Below are 10,925 nucleotides of genomic sequence, written 5' to 3'. Positions count from 1 at the left end.
CAGTATGGATAAGTTGCTTGTAATTGTGTCTAGTGTTTCATTATGTTGTGCCCCAAGCATGGCTTGGCAGTTTAGCAGTTAAACCCCTGCAGCCAACATCCCCCAGCAATAATATTACTGTTGCCTGTCCTTAATTTTGGGAACGACTGGGCTTAGGGTTTGAAATAATGAAATGCTGTTGCATCAGTAAGTGGTTTTCCATTCCTTTTGGCTCTGGAAACGGATATTCACAGTTGGGTGAAGTTCATTTTAATCCTCACAAAACCAGAGCTGGATTTGTACAAGTTGTCATTGTTCAGCTTTAGAAACACTGTGTGCCTTCTGGATCCCTTTATCCCTCCCAGGGGCTAATTCACGAGGTTGCAAAACACTTGGGGTGACTCCAGTTGCAGGATGGAGGGGTATCCCATGTTATCTCCTTTTCTTCCTGTATTGCCTTCTCTCACTTATTCCAGGACGGCACAGTAGTGTTTGTAGCATGCACTTGCTGATGTGTGTAGATAGTGGGATGTAATTATCTTCCCCTGAGGTAGAGTCATTATGCTGGCTGTAAAGAGAGAGGGTCACAGTCCTAATGGGAAATGATTTTAGAGCAATCTTGACCAAGTCTAGTGGAGCCATTTCAGAGCACTTAAAACGCAGCCAGTCCTTCATGGCATTTGTGATATGTCCACTTTATGTGGTGAGAGGCAGTGGGACTAACACTTGTCCAGGGATAAAGAAAATCTATGATAAACTGCAGCATTGGCTTTGGGCAAGTGTGTGTTGCCACAGGGGGAAAGGCACTGACAGAGCCTGGTCTTGATTATTATTGTTCTTGATACTGATTTGGAAAAACACAAGGCACTTGCAGAAGCAATAATCCAGTAGTCATGAAATCTGCCACCTTGGGCTTCCCGTGCTGCAAGAGCTGCCCCTCTGCCCCAAGGCTTGATTCCTGCAGAGGCAAGAAGATTGTTCCAGTTTCCCAAGCAGGTGGCTGGACAGACAGGGACACAGTCCCCATATGAGAGCCAGATCACTGGTGGATGCACTAGTAGTTTACCTGGGAAGTTCAGGCTTTAAAAATGCACTGTCTTACAATGCAAATTTGGTCAGAGGTTGTTTAATAGCAACTGCTGTTTTGTGTTCTAAGATGTCAGAGGAAGACAGACTTCAGCATGCTTTGGCATGTGCTGGAGTTGTGCTCAGTAGCTGGGTGAGGAGAAAGACTTCAGCGGAGCTGATGGAAGGTGGCAGTCAGCAGTTGTAGGTCATATTGAGGGGCACTGGCAGGTCTGTTGAGATCAGCCCTGGACAAAAAAGCAAACACCTCTTCACATAAGTGATTTTCTGTATTGCAGTTCTTTACAGAAGCACAAGAGCCCAGGCTGTGCAGGTTAGCAAACCTGTAAGCTAGTACCCAGGAGAGCAAGAACAGCTAGTAGTGAAATGCTCCATGTCTGATTTTCATCCTTTGAGCTCCTCTGTAATGTTATTGGAAAACAAAAATTGTTTAAATAATGGAACAGACCCGATGAAATTGTGCAGTGATGCAGAAGGGGGTGAGGAAGGGTTATTTCCTTTCTTTCCATTACTTTTCTCCTCCTGCCTTACCTCCCAAACGTGGGTGGAATCTACATGTCAGGCACTAGCAACATCAGCCTGGCCTGGTAGCTTTTCTTAATGGCAAGAATGAGATTAAATGCAATTAACATTGATGGAACAAAAAACTGCCCTCAGTTTGTATGCTGATTAATTAACAGCCATCCTTTCAGCAGTGGCACTTTGTAGAGCCGTGTTTGTTCCTCCTGGCCCTGGTGTTTTCTAGCACATGTCCAAAATCAAAAGCACTGAGCTTGTTCCCTACTGCGCTGTGTGGGGCTACCAGCTCAGCAAGGAGATGTAGCCCCCCAACTGGGATGATTTTTTTGTGCAGTCTACTAACCACAGAGCTGCTCAGTCAGTGGCAAGTTAAGCAAGGCTAATGACGGGAGCTCTCTGCGAGTTAGAACAATGATCAGAACAATTGTCTGGAGGAAATCAATGTTATAATGCATGAACAAACAGGTGAGTCTCAGAACAGCTGGAGATTAGTCGTGCTGGTAAATAACTTCGTATTCGGGTGATGCAGAGCAATGGGGAGGTGTCAAGGCACAGCAAAGCAACCAGTGTGTTGGCTCTTGTGAATCGAAGGAGAGGGAGGAGGAAGCCAGAAAGACGGTTTCTGTTCTTGGCACTCTGTTGGTGGGATATGTAGACCAGGGGACTTCCACGTGAAAGCACTTTCCAGGGTGTTCTGACAATGCGTCTGGTGAGTTTTTTGAAAGGCGTCTTTTCTGCTGTGAAGCCAGCTTTGAAGACACCATCTGGGGAAGTAGCCAAGAAGTCGTTGGGTGAACTTCTCTGCTTTGCAAAGCTATTAACACCAGTACAGAGAAGAGGGAAAACAAAACTCTCTTCATAGATTTTTGAATTAATGTTTTTTGTTGCTGCCAGGCATGCTCCTGCCCCTCCTTATTCCAGTCCCAAGGACAGCAACTGTTGGACTCCTGAAGGATGAGAGAGACAGAGAGGCTTTTCTGTGCAATAACTATATGGCACAGAAGTGCTGTGATCCATTAGTCAGCACAGCTGCTCCATGAAATAGCCAATACCCTGAGTGTAACAGAACAAATTGCACATAACCAAAAAATACCTACAGCATACATCAAACCAGAGTGACTCAAACGTCCCTTGCAGCGCTTTGGGGTGCTAATAGCCCCACAACAAATGCCTCATCCAGTGCAAAGGCCTTGAAAGCCCATCTTGGGACAGGTCGGGATTTTTGTATTTCGTTAGTGCCTCTTCCACATTAAGTGGGATGAAAAAGTTGTGTGGTCACGTTGCTGAGGCCCACTGTGTGCCAACAGGTATTCTGGTGTTGAGAGCTGCCTGCACACAACAGGAATCTTGGAACTACGGAGATTAATTTCTACTTTGTCACTGACACTCCAAATGCTCTGAGTCATTTATCATGGGGATCTGCTTTCTGATTTCTTCATAGCTACACAGTGCCCATATGTGCAAGCGCCGTGGTGTGACTGCTTAAAGGGATGTTAGAACAAAGGTAAGGCACATGCTGGAGGAAACTTGCAGGGTTTACCCTGTGAGACTAAAGGCTGGTTAAATAAATATGTCTTAACACAGTTGAGGCTTGGCAAACAGCATCTCTGGCAAACACTGAGGGAGGAAGTTCTTCAGGGTCTGGCCTTTCAAGAGGGAGATTCCTGCCCTGGCTGAGAGCCTCGAGCAGGGCCGAGAGCGGAGGCGCAGAGCTGGCCAGCGACCGGGGGAGGTGGAGAGAGAGGATGCTGTGGACTTGCCAGGCAGCCCCAAACCTCTGCACGGGGATGCAGACTGACAAAGAAGGAACAGGAGAAAGACAAGAGAGCAAGACAGCAGTGCGTTAGAAAATCTTGCTGAGACTTGCTTGCCCCAGTGCTGGGTACCAAGGCCTCAGCTCTCTGTTAGAGGACGAGGACTGTCTTGGGCATTGACTGGTGTCTCTTCTCAGCAGGGATGAGATCTGTGGAGCAAACCTACTTGCAGAGCTCAGCCTTTTCTCCTCACTTAACTGGAACCAGAACTGGAAAGCTACTGACTTCCCCACAGGGGCTGCAAAGCGGCAGACTGTCAGCTGAGCAGCCAGTCGATTTTGACTGCTGTTAGTTCCTGAGCAGGGTCTCATGGTCATGGAAGAGCATGAGTTAGTGGCTCAAGGTCCCATTTGCCAGGAGAGGCATGGAAGAAAACAAATGTTGCATTCTCTCCAGCTGGACTTGCTGTCAGAACTGAACAGGTTGCCATTCCTTTTTGTGCTGCTGAGGAATTTGCCTTTGTTTGGACACTGCATTTATATGTAGAGGCACTGGGCCGGAGCTCATCAAGGCTGGAACTTAGTGTGTACCTGCATACATTGGCAGTGGTTTTAAAAATAACCTGCCCTCCCTGTGTGAGGAGGGCACTGTCCCCTCTCGTGAGAGTGAGTGTGCAGTGCACTCTGCAAGGCTGCTTGTCTCCTGAACTGTTGTTCTGCTAAGTCTACAGCAGAGGCCAACTAATGCCAGCTGTGGGGCAGTTATTTTGTGAGGAGCAACTAAACTTTTTCAGGCTGAGCCTGAACTCAGTTAATTGGGAGTATGCAGTCATGTGGGAACAGCTTGTGACTGCAGGCTGCCTGGTCTTGTTGTATATGCAACTTGTGTGGTGCATCTGCAGTGATAAGGTGTGGAGGAGAGGTAAAGCTTCTTCCCTTTCCTGGCTCCTTCTGATCAAGGTAAGTGTTGCAGCAACCTGGTAGCATCTTGCAGGGAGGATTCCATGTTGGAAGAAAATGAAGGGGTGCCAAATCTGTACTGGCATGGTTGCAGTGCTAGGTGGAATTAAAATGCTGATGTAAATGGTTAACTGAGCAAAGAGTGGGGTTAGTCTTAGAGATGTGCTGTCCTTCCATGCTATTGCACAGCGTGTGAGGCACAGAACTGATTGCTATTCAGTAGTTAGCCATAGGTTTATATGCTAATGGCCTAGGCACAATTCTGTGTATTCTAACATGCATAGACTTACATGATGGGCTAACAGACCACAGGACCTACAGAGCTTCCACTGTATGGTGTGCAGTGGCTGTGTGACACTCTGCAGGAGTGACGCAAGACCTCCAGTGCTTTTTGCTGTTGATGGGGTGTGCACCACATGGCATGTGCTGCAGGGGATCCAGAGGAGCATGGATTCATAGCTGGACAGAGACTGACTGTGGTCTCACTTTCATGGGAAGTTAAACCTTAGCAACGTTAGAGGGTTCAGGATGGTACTGATCTCCACTGGCTTGGCAGATGCTGCCAGATCTGGATTAACATCTGAGCAAGAGCAGCTGGGAAAGTCATCCCTCTGTGCATGCTGTTGTGTACTGGGAGTGCTTCAGTTCCAAAAAAAACCCAACCCTCATGAGCACTCCGAGCCTCTGATGAGAGAGGTGACCTTTATTATTTGCTTCATTCCTGAAGGACAGGCTGCTCTTAGGTGTAGTTGTCTCAGGCCTCTGGTGGGAGCAGTGTGGGCCGATTGGCACTGTCATTACCTGCATCCTTTGTTCACAGAAGCTTCCCTTGGCAAGAGCTGTGCTACAGGAAATTGGTGTCTAGCCTGCCTGGCAGCCCATCACTTCTGGGTCCAGTGCTCACTGTGCAAAAGATTTTGAGGAAGTTTAGTCGTCCAGAGTGAGATGGAACCTGATGTTTTGGCAGAAGGAGTGTTTGTGAGCCTCCAGCTTGATGCGTCCCTGGTATGTGGGTAGGGTAGGCTGGAAGGGATTGATTGAGGTTAAGAGCTGTCTGTTTGCATTTTCTCCTGAAATAAGTAAGATTATCATATAATCATAGAATGGTTTGGGTTGGAAGAGACCTTAAAGATCATCTAGTTCCAAACCCCCTGCCATGGGCAGAGACACTTTCCACTAGATCAGGTTGAAATATGTAGTTATGATTTTGAACATGAAATTGTGTAACTATGATATTCTTAAAATTGCTTTAAAAGAAAGGTTTTGCTGTCTTCCATAAGGGTTAACCACAGAGTGGCCGCAGCAGTGTTTTTTCACAAAATGTAGCATTCCTGGACACTTCACTGAAGTGTTACAGTGTGAGTACAGCAAATTACTTCATTGCAAAATTGATCTCCAGTTGTTACTGCTTCAGTCATTACAATTTCTGTGAGTGCTATTGGAGTTTTTAAAATGTATTGCTCTGTGCATAACTTTTGAGTCACTAATGATGAGAAAAATTACCTGGGAAATTAGAGTCAGTGAAGTAATATTGATGGTTCATTTGTCAGATTTCTGGATAACCTTTGTCTAAATAATTTGGCAAACAATTTTCTCTTTATTCTCGAGTCCTTTGAAGCTTTTCCAGTTCATTGTTGTCAGAGATGGGGCTGTCTTTGGAGATGCAAGGACAGCATATTCAGTCTGCATTGACCAAGTATCAGTCAATATCAGCCTGCTATGCAGTAGTAGCTCAAATTACATCCTCACCTTCTGTCAGACAGTGCCAAGTGTGCCAGCATCATTATTTTGTGATGTTCTCCTTTCTGATTCATATTCAAGAAAGCACAGCTTTTGCCCTCAGAAAGGCAAATATCTGGAGAATAGAACTGAGCTCAAATCCAGCCCTACAGTCTCCCACCTGGGTGGTGAGACTGTATGCAGTGAACTGTTCAGTTGTTTTTCTGTAGCTGGCTTTAACTGGGTCCTCTAAACATGGGGCAGTACTGTCTGCTCTGAAAAATGAGTTTTCACCTATCCAGAGCATGGGAAGAAAGTAGTGTGCTGGTGGGCTCACTGCCTGCAAGTCAGCTGTGTGTGTAGCAGCAGTTCATTGGCAGAACAATGCCATAGCTGGTGCAAGAGAGCTGATTACTTGGGTTTTGAAGTAGGGCCCAGCACTGATATTCCAGATCCTCAGAGGGAGAGGTGCATAGTTGGTGTCAGTTGTGTTCTCAGCCACTGCTGATGGCATTGTTAGCTTGATTTCTTTGACTTTATAGAATTGATTAGATAAAAATAGGAAGAGGCCACAGCAGGCTCTGCAATCTCCATCCTATAAAGGTTGAAAGCCTCCTATTTTTTTCTGCTCCTCAAAAGTCCACAGCTCATACACAGATACCTGCAGGATCTGAGGATGTATCACTCAGAAAACAGGAGTTTGCTGTGGGGACAAAGCAGCTGTGATTCGCTTTGAATTTTAGGAGGGCTTGGGTCGTAATAGGATAAAGGCTGTCAGACATGTCAGGAGTTAGGACAGTCTCAGAGTCCCTCTCTTTCTTCCTCTCTCCTCTCTAGTGCTCACTCTTATGCTGATCCTGTTCCAGGATGAGTGAGTGGTGTATGCATGTTTGATGGCAGCTAATCAAAGTGCTTCTGTGTCCTGCTGAGGCAGAACTTAGTGTGGAGCTACACTTACTCCTGTGACCTAGCTGCTCCAAGGCTTTCCTGGAACCATGGCCATCTCCTGCTGTAGGCCATTGGATTTATAAACCCTTAATCATTTGCCACTAACCATATATTCTTGTTCACAGAATCAGTCTTGCCTTTGGTACCATGACCTGCTGTCTTGCTTATACAGTCCTCTCCCCTTGGGTATCTTGCACTTTAAATCAGGTGAAACCTGATGATTTTTCTGTGGGATTTTCACCGTGCCAACGCTTCTCTTTCAATTTCTGAGGGAAACATTCCCGTGTCAACAGCTACATAACTAGCTTGCTGCCTTTTTTCTTTTGTCTCCTTTTTCCTCCAGGAGCTGTTAGTTAATTCTGGATAAACATCAGCCGCCATGGAGCAGAGGACAGGGACCACAGATGCCCTTGGAAGCCCCAGCATCCTTCTGGATAGACACTGACCAAAACCAGTGCCTTCTGCCCTTCACGGTCCAAGACGACATGGTTCCTCTTCCAGTTGCCTGCATGTATCAGTCTCAGTGGACGTTCCTGGGGTTGGGAGAAGGGTCCCAGGAGAGGGGGACGCTATCGTTTCTCTCTGTTGTTCTGCAATGTAAAGAATCTTGTTGACCCCGAGTGCTTCCAGCACAGCTTGTAGCTTGGGACATGAGACTGGTTCACCCTGTGCTAGCTTCAGTTTCACCAACCTGCATCTGAGTTTCAAGAGCTGTTACCTCTGTCCATTTGCTCTGGAGAAAGGGGTCCAAAGTATCTGAAAGTAACTTGTTAGGATTAGCTGTTCCTAGCACGTTCCCATCAGTTACACCAGCAGGCGCATTCCTTCCCTTCCAAGGTTCCCTCCTAAACAATAAAGTGTTTAATGATCACTGTGTGCTGTGAGATACTTTCAGTCCCATGAGTTTGTAAATTGCTGGTTTGTGCCTACTGCCATGCCAACAAAAACTCTAAATAAGTGTGAGGAATAGAAATATTCTAAGTCACAGTTTATAAATCACAAAACTTGTTCATTTTGGTCCTGGGCTGAATGACTTTGGCTTATTTGAAAGTGCTTGGAAGAGTGAGAAGTCCTGGCTGAAGGGAACTGGTTGGGGAGTCATACTGACAAAGCCTTTGCCTGCCCAAGTTACCTTTCTTTTCACCAGCTCTTGTGTGCAGTTCCTGCTTTGTCTGCCATAAACCACCATCCCCTTCAGCCTTGTGCTCTGTATTGAGTCCTCTCCTTGCCGAGTGAGGGATGGAGGAAGCTGAGTGCATCTGGCATCTCATTCTCCTAGAGGTAGGTGTGGTGGATTTGCAAAAGACCTGTCAGCAAACCAGGGGAGCAGGTCTAGCTTAGTAACTTGATTCCCCTTCACTGCATAAAGCTTCTCCTCTGGCAACATTAGCTGCCTCTGTCCTCTCTGAGTGTATCTGACAGTTTCTGAAGAATGTGAACATGGATTTTTGGAGGTCATGTCAGAGTTTAATGTACTGTTCATGAAAATGGATGAAGGGGGCTGAGAATTGTTTTCTGTGTTATATTCTGCTTCGTCTCTTTTTTCTTTAGACAGCAACTTAGTGCTTTACATCTTCATTAAAGCAACAAAATGCCTTTCCTCGTGGAGTGCTGATGCTACAAACCTCTTCCTCCCCAGAAGTGATGTTTGCTTACCCATGGCTCACCTCTGTTACTCTCTGGTCTTGCAAAACTTCCAGCTTTGCATCACTGTGCAGGTCAAACTTGACATCCAAAAGGGAGTAAGGCAAGTTTTCCAAACCAGAGAAGGACACAGTGCCCTCAATTCTGTTTGTAGCAGTACTGGGTGGGCTTTGCTGCTCCTGCCAATGCTGTCTTTTGGATCTGCTTGGGATAGCTGGGTTCTACAAAACCACAGACCTTCTGACTCTGCATGCAGAGATTAGAATATCTATCCTAAGGTCTATCCCTGACTAGGTTTGAAATTATTGTTGGTCTGAAGAGAAAAGTACCTATTTTGTCTCTTCCTCATTTTCCTCTTGCCCCTATCCAGTGTTGCCTTGGCATGAGTAATTTGCCTGTCATTATTTCAGCTGCCCTAAATTGGGGGGGATTATGATGCCAGGGCTGATTATTTGGCGGCACTGGGCAATTTTCTCTGTTAGGCAACTGTAATACGTTTTCATGTTCTTTTATAATGAGCTTTATTTACCAAATTGGCAATTCCTCTGTTGAGAAATAACTGATTACAGCATTCAGGGAGTTGCTGTCATCTCAAGATATGCAGGTGTCTGTGGAACATAAACAGATGTGATCATTCAGACAGTGAACTCAATAGAGAGTAGGGGGGGAAAAATCAGCCATAAAATCATAAATGTAACAGCTACAGCTAATGTTGGCCAGGTGCACTGCGGCTGTTTGCAGCCCAACAAGGACAGAGTGGCACTCTAAGGCCATCCAGTACCTCCAGATGAGGGACTGCTTGATTATTAGCTGAAAATACACCTCTTGCCTGTCACTGCTCTTCAATACTGGCCTGCCTAACTTTCAGTCTCTGGTAGTCTCTGGGGACAGACATGAGTTCCTTGTGCAGCCTTGAAGTGAGAAACTCCTCTGCCCTGCCATGTTGGGTTCAATTTTAGTTTCCTCTGTGCTGAATGTCTACAAACTTCTTGGTGATCATGTCCATGGGGACTGTGGTCCCAACTGCCTCTCAGGCAGTCCCTTACCTTTGGTGTTTTCTAGTGCCCAGGAGCAGTTTTGTTGCTGCTGTTGCCCTAATCACCAGCTCAGACACCTGAGCCTGGGGGAGAATACGATGAGCAGAGATGTCGATAGGAAACTGCTGAAGATGAAGTTCAGTTTGCAGAGTCTCAGCTGCTATCCAAGTAAAAACTGTGCAGGTAACATAGCTTCTTGAGTCAGTGTTTTCTCTTCCCCCTCATCTTTGCTGCTCCTGTTGCACTGAGGCCCTTGCAAAGAAGGAAGAAGCCCTACATCTCCTCCTAAGCTCCCTCTCCTTATGATTCTCCTTGACTGCTTGTTGGATATTTGGAACAATTTTTTTTCCATGCAAGATTGTGACAGCAGGTGTCAGTTATGCTTCAAAGTGGCAGAGATCATTATTCCTGGAGCCTGGTGTTGAATAGATGTCCTTACCACACTGCTGCAGTCACAGTTGGCATTAATGGGCAACTAGGACAGCAGAATAAACAAAGTCTGAGTCCATTGTGGGAGCTGAATTAGAGACAGCTTCCTCCAAAGTCAAGTTTGAAGTGGGGTAGAGGAAGCCAGCCACACTGCTGTCTGTGCTGGATGGAAAGGAGCTCTTTAGTGTCCCAGGAATATCCGTGATCTGTTTCACTTATTAAAACTGAACCTGCCCAACACCAGGTGCTGTTTGGGTGCAGAGTTCCATTCAGCTGAGCAGTGCATGTGCATTTTGCCTGCCCAGTTACTGCAGTTGTGTCTGCAAATTGGGTAATTTTGTGTACAAATGCATCCGGTGATTCGGATGCAATGTGCACAATTGTGGTAATTTCATGTGGAAATACAGCTTGTAGAGTGCCTGCTTTAAGAGCATGAATTGTTTTAAAACTTGCCAGATGAATGGAAAGAACAACCTTTTTATTCATGCATAATTTCTTAGTGTTGCAGGAAGGAAAAAACCCCCCAAAAACAGTGAAGTTAGAGAAGATACATGAAATAACAGAACTGCTAGAAATTTTCCAGTAGGCCTCAATAGCTTTTTTAGTGAAACATTCAACAAGCAGCACTTAGAGATTCCAGTATGCAGGAACATCACCGGCACTCTAAGCACCAAATTTGTGATCTTGCATAAAAACACAACCCATTGCCTCCTGTTGCTAATATTTCACACTTGACTTTGCAAGATGCTTTATCTAATATCCTCTCTGCATTCAGGCTTCTACCTGCTCTGCCTTGTCCATAACAGGAGAGGCAGGAGGAGGAAGGCAATTGCCAAGTGTGTCTGTAATCT

At 45.9% G+C, this 10,925-nt stretch overlaps 1 protein-coding gene across 1 annotated transcript in view; it reads left to right on the top strand.

Moving 5' to 3' along the window:
- Positions 1–7,829, top strand: part of CHCHD6 (coiled-coil-helix-coiled-coil-helix domain containing 6) — a gene marked incomplete at its 5' end in the record, with an annotated part of 112,378 nt that extends 104,549 nt beyond the window's left edge. Inside the window, one exon of the mRNA XM_009082501.1 lies at positions 7,308–7,829. Coding sequence (XP_009080749.1) covers positions 7,308–7,331 — 24 coding nt within the window. The remainder of the gene's footprint in view (positions 1–7,307) is intronic.
- Positions 7,830–10,925: the final 3,096 nt, after the last annotated feature.

Source organism: Acanthisitta chloris, unplaced genomic scaffold (genome assembly GCF_000695815.1).
Source record: "Acanthisitta chloris isolate BGI_N310 unplaced genomic scaffold, ASM69581v1 scaffold12889, whole genome shotgun sequence".
In the NCBI taxonomy this organism is placed as follows: Eukaryota; Metazoa; Chordata; class Aves; order Passeriformes; family Acanthisittidae; genus Acanthisitta; species Acanthisitta chloris.
The sequence above is the reverse complement of the archived record's forward strand: the minus strand, read 5'-3'. Positions and strand labels throughout refer to the sequence as shown.